The 26,888-nt window shown below is 43.4% G+C and overlaps 1 protein-coding gene across 1 annotated transcript in view; it reads left to right on the forward strand.

Annotated features, from left to right (window-relative positions):
- The window catches only part of LOC139233625 (phosphoethanolamine/phosphocholine phosphatase-like), a 50,056-nt gene extending 37,516 nt beyond the window's left edge, over positions 1–12,540 (forward strand). The window contains exon 2 of the mRNA XM_070864032.1: positions 7,753–12,540. Within this exon, the coding sequence (XP_070720133.1) occupies positions 7,793–8,524 (732 nt within the window). The 5' untranslated portion in view covers positions 7,753–7,792 and the 3' untranslated portion in view covers positions 8,525–12,540. The remainder of the gene's footprint in view (positions 1–7,752) is intronic.
- The last annotated feature ends 14,348 nt before the right edge of the window (positions 12,541–26,888 follow it).

Consider the following 26,888-nt stretch of genomic DNA (forward strand, 5'->3'; position numbering starts at 1 on the left):
GCGGTCCAATTGGTTCCATGTTTTCACTGCCCCTTTCTTTGGATTGGGCAATTCCTTGGACCATTTATCAATTTTCTCGGTCTGCCGGATCATGAAATAAGTATTCTGCATACACCCTTTTCCTCGTTTTTTTGGTTCCGCCTTCATCCGCATTCTCTTCTGATTTGACTACAACTCGTCTTTTTTTTAAACGGGGCAAAGCGCACCCCTAATTCGTCATCCTCCGATCCTGTATCATCAGAGGATTCAGAATCCGTATCTATTCCTCGGTCGTGTCTTCGGGTTTGCGCTTTTAATTTATCCAAACATGGGTACCCTGGGAATTGAGCGATACATTTTCCTTTTCCGATTACTGTCTCTTGACCTAATGATTTTTTCCATTCTTTAATTTTACCTTTAAGATCTTTAACTTCCGCTTCCGACTTTTCAAGTTCAAATCTTTTCTGTCGTAGCTGTGCACAAACAGCTTGCAATTGGTCCTTTGTACTGGTCAGTTCTCGATCATGTTGGGAACGCATTATAATTTCATTCCGCTTTCGGATCTGTCCCATAACGGCTAGGGACCATCTAGTTCGCTCTTTATTTTTCATATGGTTCGTTTTTCCCCAGACCCTTTTAATCTCATCCAAGGACCATTGTCCTTTGGAGGTTCTGTACTTTTGTTCGATCTTAATACAGGTTTTAGATAAGTTGAATTGTTGCTCTAGGTATTCTTTCAACTGTTCGAGGATTTCATCTATCGAAACCTCAGGTGGTGCCCGTGCGCCTTTAATAGTTGTAGGCAATTCTTTGCTCTTATCTCCTGCTGCCATAATACTGATTTCTTTACTGGGGTCTCGAGTCGTAGGCTTTCCAGCCGATCAGTGAGTCGGTGATTAATTAACTAACACACCGCTGAAGTTAGACGTTTATGGGACCTCGAGCCGGCTACCAACCGGAGGGTTCGCAAACCGGAGGCTTTCGGAATCGCATAGAAGGAGAGGCGAATTTAGACTTTTGACCGAGGACTTTTATAAAGAGGAGTCCTTACCTCAGTATGTAGGTCCGATGTCCAAAATTCAGTTTCTTTCCTCAGCGATCGTGTTCGTGACGCCAAAATTGTTAGATCTCTTAATTTCCAATGAAATACGAACTCCAATTGTAGTTTTAATGTAACTTTATTCTTGCAGCAGCAACAAGCTCTTGGCTCTAAGCCAGGCCTTTGACCTTCTGAGCCCACGTGGCCAAAATGGCTGTACTTATACCTGGTTCAATTTACAGAAAAGAACTTGCCTTCTTTGACCTTATTGGCTCAATTAATAGTCTGTTAACCTTTAATTGGCTCGCTACCCAAGGGTCCTAAAATGTCAAGTTGATTGATGACTTAATGCAACATGCTGGGTTGCACGTAGCAGCTTTGACTTGGGGTCTGTGAATTTTCACAGCCTGTCTGAATGCAGCTTGTTTGAATTCTCTATCACTCATTAACCAACAGGTGCAGAATGTCACTGGATCAACAACTGCGCCAAACACTAAAACACTCCACAAAGCAAGACCCACAGATTCAACCAAAGTTGCCTTCTCATTGAGAATCCCTCTTTGGACTTAGTGGGTAAAGGTTTGTCAGGCCATGTTTAGCTCTGTCAGCGTACAGCTTTCTCTCAGTCACCTGTTGCTGTCTCTCTGTCTCTGTTGCAGTGTGTGTGTGTGCGTGTCTCTCTCTCTTTGCAGAGGACATTGGTGAATGCCTGCCCCATATTGCTCCCTGGCGAAGTCCCCCGTGGCTGCCTGAAGTAACCCGGTGGCCCAGAAGTTGAGGGTGATGGTGACCTTTGCAATCACAGAGAGAGCACTGCGGGCAGATGTTTGATTTCAGGCCTTTCTGTAGCAGGTCCCAGGGATGCCCTGCCACACTCTTTTTATGGAAAGTTCTTCAAAGAGGTCCTGACATGACCTGTCCTGTATATTCTTGGGGAATGCGGGGGCGGGTTTAGGAGGAGTACTATCTGATGGGCTGCATCCTCGTAGATGGTTCCTGACTTCCCTTAGCTCCAACCTATGCTGCTCCTCTCTTGTAATGAATGGCAAACACTGGTATGCCCATAGGGAAAACCATACCTAACCAAACCAGACTCTGAGAAACCCTAATTGCAGGTGGGGGAGAGGTCTGAAAATCTTCAGATGGTCTGTCAATATGAGAGATAGTCAGAATCAAGTACAGGTTTTAGCAGCAAAAGGATGCAAAACAAAAAAAACTAGTTCAATAAGTGTTTCCCAAGCTGCAGAAATGACTATACAAATCTCCCAGAACCTCACAAACCCCCTCCCTTCTGCCTTGGCCAGGTAATCCTGGCCGCTGCTCATCCGTCTCAGACTAATAAACTCAAGGTGCAACATCAGTTCAAACCCAGGAGAGTCGGAGCTTCCAGGCCATTGGCTCATACTTGATATATGCGAATGAGGCCAGTGGGGACTCAACAGGTGGATTATGGGAAGGCTCAGAAAGCTGAAAGAAATTCGGAGGAAGTGTTTTAAAGGCACGTAAGCAGTGGAAACGGCTTGCACCTGCATTTCCTGAAGAAAAGAATTTCCTGCGCTGTCCCGGCATAGCAAATACACCAAAAATAGCAACAAAATTCACCCTTCATTGAGGCTAACTTTGATTTGTGAAGGCTGATCTCGCTCATTCACTCTTTCACATGAACCTATGCTTACTGTTCAGTTTAAACATTCAGTGACACACATCTGTACTTAAGTTTGTTAGATTATCAAGATATCTTCAGCAGGTCAGGCAGCATCTGTGGAGAGAGAATGGCTATTTATCTCACCTAGATGCTCCCTGACCTGCTGGGCGTTTCCAGCATTTTCTGTTTATATTTCAGAATGCCATTATTTTGCCTTTTGTATCAAGATATCTTCAACTGATCTTGACTGTAACTCAGTGCTAAATGCAGTGTCCCCTTCCATCAATCAGCATTTAATCAGATTTGATTGTTGATATAGGGCACTTGCCAAACCTTGCAATGTGTTGTGCCAACATGAAAATTCCTGAGTTGTGAGCAGCAGAATTGTAAACCGGTTCACAATTTTGCTACAGCTATTACACAGAATAAAAGTATGCCATATTGTTTTAGACATTTATGGTTGACTTCATAAAAGACTTGATGGCGATGACAGCATCTCTTCGATATTGTCCACTGAACGGTTTGGGAAATGTAGGGATTCATTTTCATCTTCACCACTTGTGCAGTAATCATCATCATAGGCAGTCCCTCGAAATCGCGAAAGACTCGCTTCCACTCTGAAAATGAGTCTTCAGGTGGCTGAACAGTCCAATATAAGAACCACAGTCCCTGTCACAGATGGGACAGATCGTCATTGAGGGAAAGGGAGGGTGGGTCTGGTTTACCGCACGCTCTTTCCGCTGCCTGCGCTTGGTTTCTGCATGCTCTCGGCGATGAGACTCGAGGTGCTTAGTGCCCTCCCAATTACACTTCCTCCACTTAGGGCGGTCTTTGGCCAGGGACTCCCAGGTGTCAGTGGGGATGTTGCACTTTATCAGGGAGGCTTTGAGGGTGTCCTTGTAACATTTCCTCTGCCCACTTTTGGCTCGTTTGCCGTAAAGGAGTTCCGAGTAGAGCGCTTGCTTTGGGAGTCTCGAGTCTGGCATGCGAACAATGCGGCCTGCCCATTGGAGCTGATCAAGTGTGGTCAGTGTTTCAATGCTGGGGATGTTGGCGTGGTCGAGGATGCTAACATTAGTGCGTTTGGGGATTTGCAGGATCATGCTGAGGTGCCTACTCTACATGGTCCTCACCTGCCAATTCCAGAACACGCTGGATTTTCATTTCCATTCAAATCAATGGAAATAGATATTGGGTGTGTCCTATAGCGGGCGGGCACTGTGCTTCACCAGCTAACTGCACAAACAGTGATGGGGAGAATTAACCACCCACATAGCGTCTGATTAGAACTGGCTGAATTCCAGTCTTTGTCTCAGTGAAGTTCTCAACCCCATCCCCTTGTTTATGGGAATGGCCCAAATACAGACATTTTGTGAATGGCCTCCTCACACCGTAGAGAATTTGAAAAAGACTATGAGGCGACCAGAAACTGATGCAGTTGCTGAGATCTTGGAATGCTATAGTCGTCATTCAAAAAGAAATCTGTCTGCCAGATGAATCATTTCATTCACGGGAGAAATCCTCACTAACAGTAACTGATTTTAAACTAGAGAAGTAACAGTGGAAAACTACTGCCATCAGTCAGCTGAGGAGGAAAAATACACCTGGAGGATATTTAATTTGAAATAATGTTTAATTCAACACAGTAAATGCCACATTTTACACTTTCTCCATGTTTTAAACCGTGTTGTATTAACAAACCTTCACAATGAATTTGAAGATGTTGCAAGTAATGTAGCGAGTAGACCTCTACAATGTAGCTTATTGGGATTGTTAGAAAGCTCTTGATGCAGTTCCACATGAAAGACTTCTAACTGAACTGAAGGCCATGGGAATCCAGGTTAAGAACATGGGACTGGATTAAAAAGTTTTTTTATTTTAAATCAGAGAGTACTGGAGGAGTGTGGTGTCAGACTGGGGGGAGAATTTGAATGTGAATCAGATGTTGAGAATATTTTGAATACCATGCCATGCAAGATAGTCCTGAAAAAGCCATTAATGGTATTGAAAATCTAGTTGGACACTAAACTAGGAGTTTCAATGGACCAAATTGCTTTTTGTCATCCTTGACTGCTCTTAAGTTCTTAGTCTCAACATATGAAAGAGAATAAAAAACTGTAAGGTCAAAAATAATTGTTGACAATGTTATTGTACAAACGCAGAAGGTACTTTGTATCAAATTATTTTCTTTTCTATCAAAACAGAGGCACTACAACAGCATTTTAACAGTAGAATTTGAAAGATCACTTGAGCATTGATGATAATCACACCAATAACTAACTTCGACTCTGTATTCTTTTACTCTGGATGATTGGCATCTGTCACCATCTGAAATACCCTCCATTCACAAGAATGCTGTCTTTTGGACATTACGACGGTCATAGGTTTTTACTGTAGTTTGTTTAGGATTATCTTTCAGCACTTTATAAAGGGAAGTTATGCAACACTGCCTCAAGCACAATGCTGGAAATATTTCATCTATTAACAAATTGACTGTCATCACACAAATAAAGTACTCGGGCCAAGAGTTTCTGCTTTGGGAAAGGAAAACCTTGGTTTACTTTGTTTACATGCACCTTCCACTGCTCATATATCAACAATAGCAGTGGGCCAGGAGCAAAGCACTTTCCACTCACTTCTGCCAACTAATGGTGCCCATGTGGTGGCTGGTGAGCAACGGCCACCACACATTAAAAAAATCCACGCACAGGCATCTTCCACCCTTCGCGATATAGTTCGGGATCTGGAATATTAGGTCCTTCATTGAAACACCTGTGAACTCATCCCTTTTTGTCATGGAAGCAAGTCATCCTCACTTCGAGGGACTGCCTATGATGATGATGGAGGTATGTGAACCAAGGGAAGGGCAAGGAGGTGAGTGGGGTAAATAGGTCTAACATAAGGGGGGACAGGAAGGAATAAACAGGGAGGAGGTTATAATTATTTGTTTCTCTGTTTAATAAAGAAGCAGAGAGTATTTCCCTTGGCTCTGTCCCATATAAAAGGGATCAGATTGAAGTGCAAATGCATTAAGAAAATGTTGATGGTTGGTAATACTGTACTGGCCTCATCAGATCAAACCAACACACTATAATTCCCACCGATGTAACGGGAAGGCAGAGCTATCCAATAACCCAGGATCACCCTGGTATCCTGATACTTTATAGAACTGCAGTTTCAAGTTGAAGGTCATGGCATTCAGAACAGACTGTCACTCAAATCCATTTGCTGACGGCTAAGATTAGGGAGTAGAGTTTCGGCAATCTGGGCGTGTTCGGAATTGCACTGGTTTTCCGAAGTGAAGCTTTGGTTCAAGTTTCCATTCAAACTCATTTGTATAAATCACAAATGTAAAGTCTTCCATGAACCAGCGCAATGGGGCAGCGTTTTAGAATGTAAGTGTTTATTTTTTCATCTTGCATTAAAAAATATTCCTTGATGAACTTAAGAGTGATAACCTGGCTAATTGTTATTAATACAGTTGAAATTGTGTTCATCACAGATGAATAATCATTTTTATTAAATGTGTCCAGTCCACCACCTGAGAGTAACCTGGTTTTAAAACACTAAAAATGACTTTAAAAAAATTATACAGAACCATTTACTAGTTTCATTGATGTACACTAGTCAGTTTCTTAATAAATTAGATATTTTTAATGTTTAAAAACTTTTAAAAGGTGCCTTTGCTTGAAAACCCCCCTCTCCGCAGCTTAATTTGAAGAGCCTCCTCAAAGGGCCACAAACAGGCGCAATTGGCAGAAACGCACCATGCTCATTAATATGATCTGGGGGTATGGCCGGATTTGTGGGCGAGGCAGGTTTCCAGCGTGATTTTTTTAAAACCCAGCGCAAAAAGACCGCGGAAACTCGATTTTCTGCTGGACGTAACTTGCGTTTGAAATTCCTCGATCAAGGATATCGGGCTATTGTCAGGCGAATTACGCAACCAAACTGACACTCTATCCCTAGATTTATTATTTCTCCGTTGGTCAGTCAGTAAAGTCCCTCTCAGCTCAAGGTAACTGGGCGAGGTAAAAAGTCTGGGAAATGGATCCTCTTAAATCAGTTTATGATTCTTATTGATTAGGTTTCTTCCTTGTTTTTGAAATGAATTGGGAGACTGGATTAAACAGTAAATTGCAAAGTGCTTTTAGTAGCTTGTTCTAGTATTTGGAGGAGCAGCAAATGGGATTTCCTTCCACTGCTGATAGGAAATGGTTAAAATAAGAACAAAAATAATAAAAATGTTATCTTTGTAAGAGCAGAATGTTATCCTTATGAAGGCTTTGTGGATTGTTGCGGTTAAACTCCAACCCTTTGGATTATTTTAAAAAAATGTAATGTTCACTGTGTTTTGAACTGGATCAAATATCCGAGCTGGTTTACAAATACAACTTCTATCAACAATATTCTGTCATAATGTTGATACAAATCTAATTGAAAAATATTTTTGAAGTAAATGGAGTTTGTTTTTGAACCATGGATGGGGTGGGGAAGGCAATAAAAGATGAGTCACAAAATGTTTGTTCACTTTTGCTTCTCCTTCATCTTTTCTAATATATTCAATTACTCATCTCCTATAATGAGGCTGGTTGATGGAATTTTGGGAGGAAAATCTTTGATGGCATCTTGCCCAAATTGCTAGACCAGCTGAAAATTGTTGAAAGCCATCTGATACGATGAGTGGTTGACGTTTTTCAGATGAGACAGTAAAATAGGGTCTCATCTCCTTGTTCAGGTGGACGCAAAAGATCCCTTGGCATGATTTGAAGAGCATGGATGTTCTCCTGGTGTCCTGGACAATATCCATCAACCAACGACACCAAAATAGATCGACTGATCACTAGGCTCCCAAGTTTGCATGTAAAAAGCAACAGTAACGTGTACTTCAAAAGTAAATCATTGTCTTCAAATAACTTTGAGACATCCTGAGTAGGTAAACGGCACTCTATAGATGAATGTGCTTGCTTTCTTTGGAAGGACTCAAATTTGTAATTGCAATCATAAAGTGACCACTGAGACAACTTGTGCTTATAATTTTTTGATATTCTCTTAACATATGCATTGGTTTCTTGTTTTTGTTTTTCAGAAGCATTTTACTTGTATCCTGGTAGCTCTGCATTGCAATAATGAACAAGTATCTGATAGTATTTGATTTTGATGAAACCATCATTCAACACAACAGTGACTATGTCATCCTCAAATGTAATCCAGACCAAAGTCTTCCGGATGACCTGACACAGCCCTGCGAGGAAGGATGCTGGATTGAATATATGAGCAAAGTATTCCAGTACCTGCGTGAAAAGGGTGTCAAGGAAGAAAACATGAGGAAGGTTCTAGCAGAAACCCCACTTACTAAAGAGATGCTAACCCTGTTTCAGTTTCTTAGAAAGTCTTCAGATTTATTTGAATGCGTTATCATCTCCGATGCCAACACCTTTTTTATCAATAGCGTTCTTCAAGCAAATGACCTATCCACAATCTTCCAGAAAATATACACAAATCCTTCAAGCTTTGATAACAAAAACACCTTTGTGATAAGCCCTTACCATTCCCACATGTGTCAGCAGTGCCCCATCAACATGTGCAAAAGACAGATCCTGCACGATCACCTTGTAGAACGTGCCGAAGAAGATGTTGAATTTGAGAAGGTCTTCTATGTTGGAGATGGAACCAATGACTTCTGCCCTTCCGTGGTCTTGACGCCAACAGATGCCATCTTTCCAAGGAAGAATTATCCTTTGGATAGATTGATCTCCGAGATCAAATCAACGGAACCATCTGCATTTCAAGCTCAAGTGGTTCCCTGGGAGTCTGCAGAAGATATATTGCTCTTCCTTCAGGACTGCACAGGGAGATAATGTCACTCCCACATTCCCAGAAGAGCTTCAAGAAGAATTTTCATTTTCTAGTAGCAATTTAAAAGCTTTTTTGGGAAGCAATATAGTGAATCTGATCGTAAAGATGCATGATTTTAAAGCTTACTGAAATATTTAACTTAATTATAATACTAGCTCAGGGCCTAACATTTATTTTCCTCCCCTTACATTGCTAGTTATTTGATCTACAATGTATTAATTGTGATTGAACATTAATTGTGGAGTACCTTTGAAAGCAATGCACCTTTGCCTGGTAACCCGTAGAAACACATCTGTCAGTAATGTAGTAATTTAGTTGGGGAGAGGGATTGTACCAGCACACAGTAGTAGGAATATTTGTGTTAAGGATATGTCAGTGTAATTCCGATACTCAAGGAGCTATCTCAGTCATTTGAAGCTACGTTTAAAAAAACGCAAACTAGGGCAGTATAAATGTTCCAATGCTAATGTACTAACCAAGCTATAATCTGTATGCAGTTACCCGCCACATATCAATATGCTTGAAAGATTTAGCCAGCCCATATCTGTGTTTTGTGAATACCTTTCCACGGCGAAGAATGTTTAAGAGGATACAATCTTTAAATTTCTGCAGGGAAAATAGAAATTGAGAAATGATTTTTTCTTTTTCAATTTCTATAGTTCACTGACCCTAAATAGAACTTTGGGGAAGGAAGAAACTCAAATACATGAAACTATTTGAGATTTATAAGTAAGGAGGAGTGGTATTTTTTGACACTTGGAGATGTCAGTGAGAAGCATTAATTAAAGAATGAATGTAGTGTCTATAGGGGATTATTGATAGAGTATTTTTTGTCTCATAACGCTCTTGTGAAGCGTCTTGGTATGTTTCACTACGTTAAAAGCACTATCTAAATACAAGTTGTTGTTGTTGTTATTGAATATAATTTAATAACTTGATGCTTTTCATGGACTCCATTTCAACAGGATCTTTGGCTTTTGGTTTCATTAGGTGCTAATCTAAACAAATACCGGGCTGGACATGCTGATCAATTACATTACATTGCAACTAAATAGAGTCCGCTAGAAAATATTCAAAGTGTTTGTCATTTGCATTGTAAACAAATGAATGATGCACTTAAATTAATAGTTACCAAAAAGGTATAGTATCTTCATAGCTATTGGCATTCAATTAAAAAAAAACAATGAGATAATTCTGCTGATTTAAAAGAAGTTAACTGATGGATACTGCAGGACTTTTTGAAAATGCTAAAAGCAGAGAACTAACACCAGGAAATTGCATTGTAAAGGAGATATTGCTGTTAAATTATTCAAAGATGAGCTGCACAGCGCTGCGACTCTGATGTCAGTATGTAATGTGCACCATTGATACTAGACTTGTACCTGAAGTGTGAAGGCATCTACTGAAAGTTCTCGTACTAATTTACAAAATGAATCTATTAGACAAAGTTCAGAAATTAAAATAGTTTAACTGCAGTTGCAAAATGCAATGCATAATATTTAATATTTTAGGGCTTACAAGGTCGATATGTTTTTCATTTAATTAAAATTGAAGTTTCTCCAGATATGCAATAGTGCCAGCAGTGGATGGCGCTTTAGACAGAAGATGTACACTGCCATGTTAAAATGTTTGGATGTTGCCAGAGTAAAATTAAGTTAGATGAAAATAGCTAACTTTTTCAGGCAGGAAGTCCGAACATCTTAAGAACATAAGAACATAAGAACATAAGAATTAGGAACAGGAGTAGGCCATCTAGCCCCTCGAGCCTGCTCCGCCATTCAACAAGATCATGGCTGATCTGGTCGTGGACTCAGCTCCACTTACCCGCCCTCTCCCCGTAACCCTTAATTTCCTTATTGGTTAAAAATCTATCTATCTTTGACTTGAAAACATTCAATGAGCCAGCCTCAACTGCTTCCTTGGGCAGAGAATTCCACAGATTCACAACCCTCTGGGAGAAGAAATTCTTTCTCAACTCGGTTTTAAATTGGCTCCTCCGTATTTTGAGGCTGTGCCCCCTAGTTCTAGTCTCTCCCACCAGTGGAAACAACCTCTCTGCCTCTATCTTGTCTATCCCTTTCATGATTTTAAATGTTTCTATAAGATCACCCCCTCATCCTTCTGAACTCCAATGAGTAAAGACCCAGTCTACTCAATCTATCATCATAAGGTAACCCCTCATTTCTGGAATCAGCCTAGTGAATCGTCTCTGTACCCCTTCCAAAGCTAGTATATCCTTCCTTAAGTAAGGTGACCAAAACTGCACGCAGTACTCCAGGTGCGGCCTTACCAATACCTTATACAGTTGCAGCAAGACCTCCCTGCTTTTGTACTCCATCCCTCTCGCAATGAAGGCCAACATTGCATTCGCCTTCCTGATTACCTGCTGCACCTGCAAACTAACCTTTTGGGATTCATGCACAAGGACCCCCAGGTCCCTCTGCACCACAGCATGTTGTCATTTCTCCCCATTTAAATAATATTCCCTTTTACTGTTTTTTTTCCCAAGGTGGATGACTTCACACTTTCCGACATTGTATTCCATCTGCCAAACCTGAGCCCATTCGCTTAACCTATCTAAATCTCCTTGCAGCCTCTGAGTCCTCTACACCAACCCGCTTTCCCACTAATCTTTGTGTCATCTGCAAATTTTGTTGCACTACACTCTGTCCCCTCTTCTAGGTCATCTATGTATATTGTAAACAGTTGTGGTCCCAGTACTGATCCCTGTGGCACACCACTAACCACTGATTTCCAACCGGAAAAGGACCCATTTATCCCGACTCTCTGCTTTCTGTTCGCCAGCCAATTCTCTATCCATGCTAATACATTTCCACCGACTCCGCGTACCTTTATCTTCTGCAGTAACCTTTTGTGTGGCACCTTATCGAATGCCTTTTGGAAATCTAAATACACCACATCCATCGGTACACCTCTATCCACCATGCTCGTTATATCAAAGAATTCCAGTAAGTTAGTTAAACATGATTTCCCTTTCATGAATCCATGCTGCGTCTGCTTGATTGCACTATTCCTATCCAGATGTCCTGCTATTTCTTCCTTAATGATAGTTTCAAGCATTTTCCCCACTACAGATGTTAAACTAACTGGCCTATAGTTACCTGCCTTTTGCCTGCCTCCTTTTTTAAACAGAGGCGTTACATTAGCTGCTTTCCAATCCGCTGGTAGCTCCCCAGAGTCCAGAGAATTTTGGTAGATTATAACGAATGCATCTGCTATAACTTCCGCCATCTCTTTTAATACCCTGGGATGCATTTCATCAGGACCAGGGGACTTGTCTACCTTCAGTCCCATTAGCCTGTCCAGCACTACCCCCCTAGTGATAGTGATTGTCTCAAGGTCCTCCCTTCCCACATTCCTGTGGCCTGCAAATTTTGGCATTGTTTTTGTGTCTTCCACTGTGAAGACGGAAGCAAAATAATTGTTTATGGTCTCAGCCATTTCCACATTTCCCATTATTAAATCCCCCTTTTCATCTTCTAAGGGACCAACATTTACTTTACTAACACTTTTCCGTTTTATATATCTGTAAAAGCTTTTACTATCTGTTTTTATGTTTTGCGCAAGTTTACCTTCGTAATCTATCTTCCCTTTCTTTATTGCTTTTTTAGTCATTCTTTGCTGTTGCTTAAAATTTTCCCAATCCTCTAGTTTCCCACTAACCTTGGCCACCTTATACGCATTGGTCTTTGATTTGATACTTTCCTTTATTTCCTTGGTTATCCACGGCTGGTTATCCCTTCTCTTGCACCCTTCTTTTTCACTGGAATATATTTTTGTTGCGGACTATGAAAGAGCTCCTTAAAAATCCTCCATAGAAACATAGAAAATAGGTGCAGGAGCAGGCCATTCAGCCCCTCTAGCCTGCACCGCCATTCAATGAGTTCATGGCTGAACATGAAACTTCAGTACCCACTTCCTGCTTTCTCGCCATAACCCTTGATCCCCCGAGTAGTAAGGACTTCATCTAACTCCCTTTTGAATATATTTAGTGAATTGGCCTCAACTACTTTCTGTGGTAGAGAATTCCACAGGTTCACCACTCTCTGGGTGAAGAAGTTTCTCCTCATCTCGGTCCTAAATGGTTTACCCCTTATCCTCAGACTGTGACCCCTGGTTCTGGACTTCCCCAACATTGGGAACATTCTTTCTGCATCTAACCTGTCTAAACCCGTCAGAATTTTAAACGTTTCTATGAGGTCCCCTCTCATTCTTCTGAACTCCAGTGAATACAAGCCCAGTTGATCCAATCTTTCTTGATAGGTCAGTCCCGCCATCCCGGGAATCAGTCTGGTGAACCTTCGCTGCACTCCCTCAATAGCAAGAATGTCCTTCCTCAAGTTAGGAGACCAAAACTGTACACAATACTCCAGGTGTGGCCTCACCAAGGCCCTGTACAACTGTAGCAACACCTCCCTGCCCCTGTATTCAAATCCCCTCGCTATGAAGGCCAACATGCCATTTGCTTTCTTAACCGCCTGCTGTACCTGCATGCTAACCTTCAATGACTGATGTACCATGACACCCAGGTCTCGTTGCACCTTCCCTTTTCCTAATCTGTCACCATTCAGATAATAGTCTGTCTCTCTGTTTTTACCACCAAAGTGGATAACCTCACATTTATCCACATTATACTTCATCTGCCATGCATTTGCCCACTCACCTAACCTATCCAAGTCACTCTGCAGCCTAATAGCATCCTCCTCGCAGCTCACACTGCCACCCAACTTAGTATCATCCGCAAATTTGGAGATACTGCATTTAATTCCCTCGTCTAAATCATTAATGTACAATGTAAACAGCTGGGGCCCCAGCACAGAACCTTGCGGCACTCCACTAGTCACTGCCTGCCATTCCGAAAAGTACCCGTTTACTCCTACTCTTTGCTTCCTGTCTGACAACCAGTTCTCAATCCACGTCAGCACACTACCCCCAATCCCATGTGCTTTAACTTTGCACATTAATCTCTTGTGTGGGACCTTGTCGAAAGCCTTCAGAAAGTCCAAATATACCACATCAACTGGTTCTCCTTTGTCCACTTTACTGGAAACATCCTCAAAAAATTCCAGAAGATTTGTCAAGCATGATTTCCCTTTCACAAATCCATGCTGACTTGGACCTATCATGTCACCATTTTCCAGATGCACTGCTATGACATCCTTAATAATTGATTCCATCATTTTACCCACGACTGAGGTCAGGCTGACCGGTCTATAATTCCCTGTTTTCTCTCTCCCTCCTTTTTTAAAAAGTGGGGTTACATTGGCTACCCTCCACTCCATAGGAACTGATCCAGAGTCAATGGAATGTTGGAAAATGACTGTCAATGCATCCGCTATTTCCAAGGCCACCTCCTTAAGTACTCTAGGATGCAGTCCATCAGGCCCTGGGGATTTATCAGCCTTCAATCCCATCAATTTCCCCAACACAATTTCCCGACTAATAAAGATTTCCCTCAGTTCCCCCTCCTTACTAGACCCTCTGACCCCTTTTATATCCGGAAGGTTGTTTGTATCCTCCTTAGTGAATACCGAACCAAAGTACTTGTTCAATTGGTCTGCCATTTCTTTGTTCCCCGTTATGACTTCCCCTGATTCTGACTGCAGGGGACCTACGTTTGTCTTCACCAACCTTTTTCTCTTTACATACCTATAGAAACTTTTGCAATCCGCCTTAATGTTCCCTGCAAGCTTCTTCTCGTACTCCATTTTCCCTGCCCTAATCAAACCCTTTGTCCTCCTCTGCTGAGTTCTAAATTTCTCCCAGTCCCCAGGTTCGCTGCTATTTCTGGCCAATTTGTATGCCACTTCCTTGGCTTTAATACTATCCCTGATTTCCCTAGATAGCCACGGTTGAGCCACCTTCCCTTTTTTATTTTTACGCCAGACAGGAATGTACAATTGTTGTAATTCATCCACTGTTCCTCAATTGTGCCACCGTTTAGTCCTTGTTTCCAGTCTACTTTAGCCAACTCTGCCCTCATCCCACTGTAATCCCCTTTGTTTAAGCATAGTACGCTCATTTCTTACACAACTTCCTCATCCTCAATCTGTATTACAAATTCAACCATATTGTGATCACTCATTCCGAGAGGATCTTTCACTAGGAGATCATTTATTTTTCCTGTCTCATTACACAGGACCAGATCTAAGATGGCTTGCTCCATTGTAGGTTCTGTTACATACTGTTCTAAGAAACAATCCCGTATGCATTCTATGAATTCCTCCTCCAGGCTACCCTGTGCGATTTGATTTGACCAATCGATATGTAGGTTAAAATCCCCTATGACTACTGCCGTTCCTTTTTCACATGCCTCCATTATTCCCTTGATTATTGACCGCCCCACCGTGAAGTTATTATTTGGGGGCCTATAAACTATGCCGACCAGTGACTTTTTCCCCTTACTATCTCTAATCTCCACCCACAATGATTCAACATTTTGTTCATTGGAGCCAATATCATCCCTCACAACTGCCTTGATAGCATCTTTTATTAACAGAGCTACCCCACCTCCTTTCCCTTCTTGCCTATCTTTCTGAATCGTTAGATACCCCTGTATGTTTAATTCCCAGTCTTGGCCACCTTGCAACCATGTTTCTGTAATGGCCACCAAATCACACCCATTTGTAATGATTTGTGCCGTCAACTCATTTACTTTATTTCGAATGCTGCGTGCATTTAGATAGAGTGTTTTCATCCTAATTTTTAAACCATGATTTTTAGTTTTGACCCCTCCTGCAGCCCTTTTATATTCAGTGGCCCTTTTTGTTTCTTGCCTTTGGTTTCTCTGCCCTCCACTTTTACTCATCTCTTTTCTGTCTTTTGTTTTTGTCTCCTTTTTGTTTCCCTCTTTCTCCCTGTATTGGTTCCCATCCCCCTGCCATATTAGTTTAACTCCTCCCCAACAGCACTAGCAAACACTCCCCCTAGGACATTGGTTCCGATCTTGCCCAAGTGCAGACCGTCCAGTTTGTACTGGTCCCACCTCCCCCAGAACCTGTTCCAATGCCCCACGAATTTGAATCCCTCCCTGTTGCACCACTGCTCAAGCCACGTATTCATCTGTGCTATCCTGTGATTCCTACTCTGACTAGCACGTGGCACTGGTAGCAATCCCGAGATTACTACTTTTGAGGTCCTACTTTTTAATTTAGCTCCTAGCTCCTTAAATTCGTCTCGTAGGACCTCATCTCTTTTTTTACCTATGTCGTTGGTACCAATGTGCACCACGACAATTGGCTGTTCTCCCTCCCTTTTTAGAATGTCCTGCACTCGTTCGGAGACATCCTTGACCCTTGCACCAGGGAGGCAACATACCATCCTGGAGTCTCGGTTGCGGCCGCAGAAATGCCTATCTATTCCCCTTATGATTGAATCCCCTATCACTATCACTCTCCCACTCTTTTTCATGCCCTCCTGTACAACAGAGCCAGCCACGGTGCCATGAACTTGGCTGCTGCTGCTCTCCCCTGATGAGTTATCTCCCTCAACAGCACTCAAAGCAGTGTATCTGTTTTGCAGGGGAATGACCAGATGGGACCCCTGCACTACCTTCTTTGTACTACTCTTCCTGCTAGTCTTCCATTCCCTAGCTGGCTGTGGATCCTTCTCATGCGGTAAGACCAACTCACTACACGTGCCACTTATGTCATTCTCAGCATCGTGGATGCTCCAGAGTGAATCCACCCTCGGCTCCAATTCCGCAACGCGGTCCATCAGGAGATGGAGGTGGATACACTTCTCACAAACGTAGTCCTCAGGTAATACATGTAATACATAACACTGCCCTTATATTGTTCCTCTGGGATTCCGTGTTACTCAGGGTAAAATTTGACTGGGGCGGTAGTACAGTAGGGCCGCTAGTGTATTGGCGACTTATTTTACCCTCCGCCCAATGTTCTTTTCCACACCGTCAAGAGGGGAGAGTGGAAAATTGACAACATTTTGGGAATTAAAAAAGGACTGTCAATAAAAAAACCTGATGTGTATAGTTAAGGTGCTATTCTTACTGCTCCACTCTTCCACTTCCCCATCACACACTGGTGGGGTGGAAAACCTATCTTTTTGGACAGTGGTGGTAACCTTGTATGCATCCTTCTCATTTCTAAGAGACATGCATCCAAATTCTGCCAACGCAACAGGTTTTCAATCAGAGCCAAACCAACCTCATTCAGAGCTCTCTGGATTCTAATGTTTTGGGGTCCAGGCTTCCATTCCTATAGTTTAACACCTGAATCTCAGCTCAGGCTGCAGACTGTGGCTCTTTTACACCTTTCGAAATACGCCCATGTCTTGTATCGTCTTTACAAAACAAAATCCATCAGCTCACAGGACTGAACATTAGAGAGACAGACTGAACAGGGAAATGATTCATTCAGTTTCGTCACACTCAATAAAAATATCTTGTGCGGGTGTTGAAATCTTTATTTGTGTGGATTTCATTTGTTCCAGCAAAGGCGTGCGTGGTCATGTGAAGATAGAACAGAGGAGGCCTTTGGGGGGGGCGGGGGAGGGGGAATGTGGATAGAATCTGCTCTGTGAAAGGTGCCCTGAATGTAGACCTGGAACATTTCATTCCCCCACATCTCGGGGGAGCAGCAAAAATATTCCTCCCCAACGAGAGGATATATTTATTTCTTGATTAAATTATATTGATTAATTTATTGACTGATTTGTCAGGTTTATTTATTGACCCATGCTGTTAAACGATTTTCTTTTAGATATTACAATTTTATTTTAAACTGCAAGAAATGATTTTTTGTGAAAAATATAGAACCTGAATATTCCATTGCTCAAAGGAGCAAAGTGTGCCAATATGAGTTTTGTTCCACCCAATGACAGAGAGGATGAGATTGAGTTTTCATTCCTATTGCAGAATTTATTTCCTTTCTCCTCTTACCCACCCAAACTTACTGAATTTTTCTCGGGTGACCTCAAGGAAGCGAGTGCTAAAACACGGTACAGCTCTTAATAGGACCATACTGCAACCACACTTGTCCTTGGGGCCCATCTGGAGGAAAAACAGGCCCAATATATATTAAAATGAAAAAGAGTGCCGCAATAAATGATAAAATATTCTGAAAGCAACATCTGGGAAAAGATTAGAATTTCTTTGTTTCTAAAAAAGATTTTCAACCAACGGGGCAAAGTTCCCTGGAGAGAGCGCAGGACTTCTATAGATGGTGTTGCATCTTGTTTATAGAGTGGGAATTAGGCAGATAAAGGCACGGCCACCAATAGTGGGGGAGGGGGATGCACCAGAGGCAATTGTTGATCCTCCATTTTAGATTCAAAATAGCTAGTCTGACAATTTGGGATTTGTTTGATTCTACATATCTCAGCTGTCCAATCTGATGACTATATTGTCACATACAGGTTGAACCTCCCTTATCCGGAACCCTCGGGATCTGGCCTGTTCCGGATAAAGGATTTTTCCGGACGAGGGGTGGTCACGTCAAATTGGATGGTACCGGTACTGAGCAAGGGGATATTGGGGCTGGCTGGCTTGGGGCTGGGAGTGCGTCAGAGAGATCATGGGGGGGGGGGGGCGGGGTCAGGCCAGCAATTGCGGGAGTCGGCAGTGAGGAAGGACTTCAATTTGTTCATGGAGTTCTGCGCCTGCGCCTGCGCCACCCGGTGGCCGGGGGTGGTTCTGGATGAGGGGTGGTTCCAGATAAGGGAGTTCTGGATAAGGGAGGTTCAACCTGTACTTGCTGCCAAGCTGTTATTACAGGATCTAGGACTCTACCACTCTTGTTTAATTACTTTCAGGAGATCCCTGATGATCTGTTGTCCATACACAGGGAAGCCCATGACTTTCCAACTGTTGAAACTCTTGCTATCAAAGTTCCTAAAACAAAATTCAGGTGCAGATTTCCAAGAGATTCCCTATCTATTTGATTATGACAAAAGACCTGATGTCCACTGACATTTGGGGGCCAAGGTAGGTGAGGACCTTTAAACACTATTTCCCTCACACTGATCAGATGATACTTGCTTCAGCCAGTCGCACCTCCAATTCCTCTGAAACTTGGGAGTGCACTGAAATGGAGGTATGTATGTGATGAGTCTTGCATGTGTTTGCACAGGGAAATACCCAACACACCACATATATGCACAACTGTGTTCTATGTATTAGTGGAAGCCAGAGCACACAGTCTGCTTCACCCGTCGATGTACACATTCAGTTGATTTAGTGGTCTCTGCCAGTTTGGGGTGGGGGGGGGGGGGGCTGCTGGTGGTGCTACATCAGACTTGCACTAGTTTTTTAAAAAAAACATTAATTTAATGCTTGTTGTGATGCCATGACATACATTTTGTTTCTGGGAAACTGTGCTAATTTCAACACCAAGCTACCTATTTGGTGAGTCTCTACAGAGGCAGAGCAACCAAACCAGAATGTAACTTGGCTTTATTCGAGGATTTTTTCACTTCAATTATGCAGCTATAAGTGTCAATTTAGGATATAGCTCCTCTAATATAATAGTATACAATGTAATATTTTCCAGTTATACATTAAGCTGACATTGTGGGAACCAAAGACCAGCTGCCTGGTTTCATAGTTTGGATTCGAAACAGTTTGATTCCCACAAAGTTGGGGCTATCCTGTTACCATCTGCTTTGGGATGGTTATTGATTTCAGCTGGAATATTTTAAAAAAGCATAGCTGTCTGCTGTGTGTGTATATTATTGCAGACATAAATACATGACCTTTCACTGGACACCGTAAAAGTGAACAGTAACTTGTATTAACTAAGCTTACCTTTTATTTTGAGAATGTAATGCCTTAAAAACGGAGTAAAAAGTAATGTCATAATTCACATAATATTAGCTGATGTTTATTGTGTGGTCTAAGACACACTCAAGTTCACAAATTAGATCTAAATTTCCCTTTTCTGCATGTTGTTTGGTCTGTTATGTGCAAAGCTCACTTAGGCTTCAGCTAAAGGAACTAGCTTGTATAAGATTCCTATTCTGATTTGCATTGTTGGATCGCACACAATGAACTTGGCTTTGAAACTGTCAATCAGTTAAGATCAAGCTCTGATGCAATGTAGTGAGAGTGTAACTTGAGTTGAGGCCGTTGAGTGTTTTAACCTAAACTGCAGTGGATTGAAAAAAATATATATTGCATTTTCTAAAAGGAAATCAATTTGAAATAATGTGCCGCTTTTTCAGTTGTTCTGTTAATGAAGGAAAACATGTTATTTGAATCTATTTTTTGGGCTATTCTTATCTTCACGTACCTTTGCGCAGAGCGAGGTTCACAAATAGCAGTGCGGTAGATGATCAGATATCCAGTGACCTCGAGCTGAAGTGCACTTGTGCAAGTGCCACATGAGGACAGGATCGAGCTTGCTGGTACTCACTGTCAAAGATCGTATGTGAATATGACCACTTGGGCAAAGAAGTGGAGGGGGTTTGCTGGGCGGGGGAGGGGGGGCGCGCGGTGACGCCTGTGGACCATATCCCAGTGAGGTGCCCTTCAGAAGGGGACGAGAAAAATTTTCTGTTGAAAAATTGGCACAAAAAAAAATTGAAACACAAACCATTACTGATATTGTGCTTTCAAAATGCAAATGACCGCATACAGTATACTTTGATCTTAAGGGACTGCTATAAGGTGTTTTAAATTTTAAATATGAAGCACTGGGATATTGCAGAGGCACTTTAACCATAAGGTGTAATAAAGTATTGAATAAGGCTGGAATGAAATCATTCTATAGTTTGAGCAATAAATTAATTCTATCATCGTATTTAAGTGTAGCTTTTTGTGTCGAAAATTTGAAATCTTCTGCAGGTATTTGCTTAAGTTGATTTTAGCAGACGTTATTAAAATTATTACAGGGACATAAAGCAAAATGTATGTTAAAGAATAAGAAAATTAGATGCTGATGTAGAAATGTTATCAATGCATAGAGATTCAAGAAAGAATTCATATGTTAGCACAATTTTTAATGCTAATTTATGTTTTGCTGAAATGGAACATGTTCTATAGAAATCTCAGAAATTGTTTGTTGTTTTCGAATTATGTTAACAAGGATTAGTGTTTAACAGATGCCAATAAAGCTACTAAAAAAGTTAACAAGATTCACAATTATTTTTTGTTTAATGTAAAAAATAAATTCTTGCTTCATTTGTCTTTCTTTATTTTCTTCCTTCTTGTCCTCCTTTCATCCACACTCCCACCCACAACAGTAGTCAGATGAAACTATGGATCCCTCAGTGCTAAATGTGACTCATGAGACCCCAGATGCGCTTCACATTTTTTATCTCAATCTGATTCGGGAAAGCACTCAGCTTTCAAGATTTAACTTGGATTGAAACCGTTAGACCAGGTTCATTGTGCAAGCCCGATGAACAGATTGCACACTGTTTACCTTTACATCTGTACAATGACAGCATCTGTGACCTAATTTTTTTTTAAGATCAGAGTTATAAATGTATTTTCCTTCCAGCGACTGATTCTAATCTTTCAGTATTTAAAAAAAAGATAATTATTGGTTCAGTTTGGAAAGAGGGTTTACTCAAAGTACAATTGGTTATTCATTTTTAAAATAAACTGCATATTTATATTGAATTCCTTATGGCTTACATTCAGTCTCCCAGGCCATTGCCTATTTTCTTGTTTTTTTTCCCAGTTTTTACTGCTTAATCCCTCCTCCCCCAATGGGGGTGACTCCTGCTGGTGGACCTTTCTACTGGCTGCTGGCTGTCTCATCTCGCCTCCGGATAGTTCACTCACATGACCAATCACCTAGGCTTCCACCCATTATCCAATGATTACAGGCTTTTTATAGTAAAGTCAAAAGCGATGGCTACAATTGATCGACGAGAAATATTGGGGGTGAAATTCAACTTCGGCGGAGTCACAAAATGGGTGGTAGCGAATCGGCCACTCGTTGTACCGGTCCGTGACAGTATTGGTAGGCGTGAGCACTGCACAGTCTTTGTGGAGGCGAAGTCCCGTCTTCACATTGAGGACGCCCTCCAACGTGTTATGTGTCGCTGCTGTTGTGTATGGAGAAAGAGTCAGACTGAACACTCTGAGCTCAAAATAAAGTGTGATCTTAGTCTTTTATTGAAGGTCTCCAGAGTGCCTCTCCAACCTGTGAAGCTTCCTTAAATACCTGTGCTCCCAAGGGATTATGGAATCCCTTGGGACTCCAGGGGATGAGCCCTCTGGTGGCTGTGCAGAGTAAATACATGTCCACATAAATAACAACACTCCTCCCCAAAGTCAATAGTGTAACTATTTACAATGTGAGTCGATCTGGGGCCCTTGCCCTGGTTGATCGTCTTGGTGTGAAAGCTGGTGTTGTTGAATCATTTGTTGGGCCCTCGCTGGGCTGCTGTGCAGCTGGGCTGCCTGGTGTGTTGGGCCCTGCAGGGCTGCTGTGGATGATGGTTTCTGCTTCGTGGTCAACCGTGGTGCCGGTTACCACTGGTGTGTGTGTTGGGGGATCAAAAAAGGTAGGGTCCCAGGTGGGTTGCTCAGGATAGTCAGTGAATCTGAGTTTGATTTGGTTCAAGTGTTTCCGGTGAATGAGTCCATTTGAAAGTTTGACCCGAAACACCCTGCTCCCCTCTTTGGCCACGACAGTGCCGGGAAGCCACTTGGGACCTTGTCCATAATTTAATACAAATACAGGATCATTAATTTTAATCTCGTGTGATACATTTGCTCTATCATGGTATGCACTTTGTTGAAGCTGCCTGCTCTCTACCAGTTCATGTAGATCAGGGTGAACTAATGAGAGCCTTGTCTTAAGTGCTCTTTTCATGAGCAGTTCAGCAGGTGGTATCCCAGTCAGTGAGTGTGGTCTTGTGCGGTAGCTAAGCAGGACTCAGGATAGGCGAGTCTGCAGTGAGCCTTCAGTTACTCTCTTCAAGCCTTGCTTGATGGTTTGCACTGCTCTCTCTGCCTGACCATTGGACACTAGTTTAAACGGGGCAGATGTGACATATTTGATCCCGTTATGGGTCATGAATTCTTTGAAACATGGCCCGTTGTTGCTTACCAGGACATCGGATAAGCCGTGAGTGGCAAACATGACCCGTAGGCTTTCAGTAGTGGCAGCAGACATGCTAGCCGACATTATCTCACATTCAATCCACTTGGAGTACGCGTCTACAACCACAAGGAACATTTTACCCAAGAATGGGCCTGCATAGTTGATGTGTACTCTAGACCACGGTTTGGAGGGCCAAGACCATAAACTTAGTGGTGCATCCCTGGGTACTGATACGTCCTTACTATACAGTATAAATGCACACAAGGCCCATGCTTGAGAGAAGGTCAGTCTGTGACCTGTCCTTCATTCCTTAGTACTCAAGATGGAAGTGGGTGGAGCTTCCCCTTTTATATCTGAAGGTCCAGGTTAGGAGTGTCTCCTACAAGTTCACCAGCTAGTGGTCATTGTTCTCAGTGTACAACTTAGGTCAGATTATACATGGGTTACAATGCTGGTTGAATACATGACATCACCTCGCCCCCCCTACCCCCAAAGTCTCATTGGGATCACAGGCTAAGTCTCTCTGGTGGTTTGCGCTCTCTTGTAGAGCGCCTGAGTTGGGGCTCCGGTTGTTGGACGCTGGCCTGAGTGTCTGCTGTTTGTGGTGCCTCAGGCCTATCCGGACTGCCCACAGTGACTGGGCTCTCCTCCCTTTGGTTCCTGTGTTCGGTCACCTGTGGTGGAGTGAACTCTACATCGTGTTCTTCCTCTGCTTCTTCTATGGGGTTGCTGAACCTCCTTTTTGTTTGATCCACGTGTTTGCGGCAGATTTGTCCAGTGGTAAGTTTAACTACCAGAATCCTATTTCCCTCTTTGGCAATCACAGTGCCTGTGAGCCATTTGGGCCCTGCAGCGTAGTTGAGGACAAAAACAGGGCCATTTACACCAAACATCGCTCCCTCGCATTCCTGTCGTGGTAGTCATATTGTGACTGACGCCTGCTCTCGACAATTTCTTTCATGGTGGGGTGTATAAGGGATAACCCGGTTTTGAGTGTCCTTTTCATTAGCAGCTCTGTGGGTGGAACCCCTGTGAGCGAGTGTGGTCTGGATCTATAGGCCAACCGGAAGCGTGATAAGCGGCTCTAGCAGCGTGCTCAATTTGGGAAGAAAGTTACCAAAATAGTTCAGGAGCCCCAGGAACGAACGCAGCTTGTCGTGTTACGGGGTCTGGGTGCTCTCTAGATCACTTCTGTCTTGGACGCAGTAGGGCTGATCCCGTCTGCTGCTACCCTCATCCCCAGGAATTCTACCTCTGGAGCTAGGAAGACGCACTTCGTCTTTTTCAGTCGCAGCCCTACCCGGTCCAGCCTGTGCAGCACCTCCTCCAGGTTGTGGAGGTGTTCTTCAGTATTGTAACCCGTGATGAGGATGTCGTCCTGAAAAACCACCGTCCCTGGAATCGACTTGAGGAGGCTTTCCATATTTTGTTGGAAGATCGCGGCGGCCGAGCGAATCCCGAACGGACATCTGTTGTACTCAAACAACAACACCTTGTGTGTCGTGATGGTGGTCAGCTTCTTCGACTCACTCTCCAGCTCCTGGGTCATGTAAGCTGAGGTAAGGTCCAATTTTGAAAAAAGTTTGCCACCGGATAGCGTCGCAAAGAGGTCCTCCGCTCAAGTTAGCGGATACTGGTCTTGGAGTGACACCCGATTGATGGTGACCTTGTAATCACCACATATCCTGACCAACCCATCCGCCTTGAGCACCGGCACAATCGGGCTCGCCCAGTCACTGAATTTGACTGGCGAGATGATGCCTTCCTTCAGCAGGCAGTCCAATTCGCCTTCTATCTTTTCCCGCATCACGTACGGCACCGCTCTGGCCTTGTGGTGTACTGGCCTGGCGTCCGCGTTTATGTGAATCACTACCTTGGCCCCCATGAAAGTGCCAATGCCGGGTTGAAACAGTAAGTCAAATTTGTCCAGGATCTGTGAGCATGATACTCGCTCCACAGAGGAAATTGCATTGACATCGCCCCATTCCCAGTTCATGACAGCAAGCCAACTCCTCCCCAGTAGTGCGGGACTGTCCCCCGGGACAACCCAGAGTGGCAACCTGTTCTCCGAATCTTTGTGGGTCACAGCTACCGTGGCACTGCCGAGCACCGGAATGATCTCCTTTGTGTATGTCTGTAGCTGTGCATCAATCGGCAATCATTTTGGCCTCCTGGCCTTGGACGCCCACAACTTTTTGAACTGTTTGATACCCATCAGGGACTGGCTGGCCCCCGTGTCTAGCTCCATTGATACTAGGATGCCATTGAGGAGCACTTTCATCATTATCGGTGGCGTCCTGGTGTATGAACTGTATACATGTTCCACATGAACTCGCTGAACTTCAGCTTCCAGCGATTTCCCCCAACGTTCATTTCTGCAATTTCTGCAGGTATTTTGCTCATCTCTGCAAACTCTGGCTGAGTGTGTGCCTCCACGCCTCCAACATGAACTGCTGTTAGAAACAAAATGTCCCTTGCCAGTCGATCGTCCCTGACTGCCCCTGTCCTTGAGTGCGCCATTAACAGGTGTTGATGGCCCCATTACTGGCCGCATTGTCCCTTGCAATGGCCTGAATCGCCGTTCAGCTTGCCATTGTCTCTGTTGAACTCCCCCTCTGGGTTCGACTACATGTTGGGGCATGCCCGATTGCCCTTGTCTGCCTGGAGAACTGTGTGCTGCTTCAACAATGTTGAATCTCTATCCCAACCATTCCTTAACACAGTACGTCTCGTCTGTTCTGCTAGTGGCCATGCTCGCGTGGTTTAAATCCAGTTTCTCGTCGCCATTGATACGTCCTTACTATACAGCATAAATGCACACAAGGCCCATGCTTGAGAGAAGGTCAGTCTGTGACCTGTCCTTTATTCCTTAGCACTCAAGTGATGGAAGTGGGTGGAGCTTCCCCTTTTATATCTGAAGGTCCAGGTTAGGAGTGTCTCCCACAAGTTCACCACCTAGTGGTCATTGTTCTCACAGTGTACAACTTAGGTCAGATTATACATGGGTTACAATGCTGGTTGAATACACGACAGGTACATTGCTTAACTGCGAGCATGTATTACATCTGTGAATGCAGGACTCTAAGTCCGCATCGATACCGGGCCACCACAAGTGGAATCTGGCTATCGCTTTCGTCATTACGATGCCTGGGTGGGTACTGTGGAGGTCATTGATGAAGGTGTCTCTGCCCTTCTTGGGAACCACTACTCGATTGCCCCACAGAAGGCAGTCTGCCTGTATAGACATTTTATCTTTCCACCGCTGGAACAGTTTTATCTCTTCCTGCATTTCCACTGGGACACTGGACCAGCTGCCGTGAAGCACACAGCTTTTGACTAGAGATAATAAGGGGTCCTGGCTTGTCCAGGTTTTGATCTGCTGGGCAGTGACGGGTGATTGCTCACTCTCAAATGCTTCCATAACCGTGGCTAGATTGCATGCTGTGCCATTTCCACCCCCGTGGTGGGCAATGGCAGCCTACTGAGAGCATCGGTGCAGATTTCTGTGCCTGGCCTGTGGCGGGTGTCGTAGTTGTATGCAGACAACATGAGCACCCATCTCTGGATGCGGGCCGATGCGTTGGTATTTATCCCTTTACTCTTGGAAAACAGGGATATAAGTGGCTTATCAGTTTCCAATTCGAATTTTTGCCCAAACAGGTATTGATGCATTTTCTTTACCCCATAGATACACGCTAACGCTTCTTTTTCAATCATGCTGTAGGCTCTCTCAGCCTTAGACAGACTCCTGGATGCATAAGCAACCGGTTGCAATTTCCCGAAATCATTAGCTTGTTGCAATACACACCCAACGCCATATGACGACGCATCACATGCTAGTACCAAACGCTTACATGGATCGTACAACACAAGCAATTTGTTTGAGCATAACAATTTTCTCACTTCTACAAAGGCATTTTCTTGGCTTTTGCCCCAAACCCATTCAACCCCTTTTCATAGTAAGACATGCAATAGTTCTAGCAGTGTGCTGAGACCCGGTAAGAAGTTAGTTCAAGAGTCCCAGAAACGACCGCACGTTCTGTCGCCTCTGTGCGTTCTCGATTGCCTCCGTCTTCACGTTGGCGGGCCTGATGCAATCCGCCGCAATCCTCCTTCCCAAGAACTCCACTTCAGGCGCCAGGAAAACACACTTCGAGCGTTTTAACCTGAGCCCCATGTGGTTGAGTCAACTAAGAACCTCCTCCAGGTTCTGCAGGTGCTCAACTGTGTCCAAGATGTCAGCCTGGAAGACCACGGTGTGTGGGACTGACTTCAGTAAACTTTCCATGTTTCTCTGGAATATCACCGCCGCTGATCGGATTCCAAACGG

Source organism: Pristiophorus japonicus, chromosome 21 (assembly GCF_044704955.1).
Source record: "Pristiophorus japonicus isolate sPriJap1 chromosome 21, sPriJap1.hap1, whole genome shotgun sequence".
NCBI classification, from domain to species: Eukaryota; Metazoa; Chordata; class Chondrichthyes; family Pristiophoridae; genus Pristiophorus; species Pristiophorus japonicus.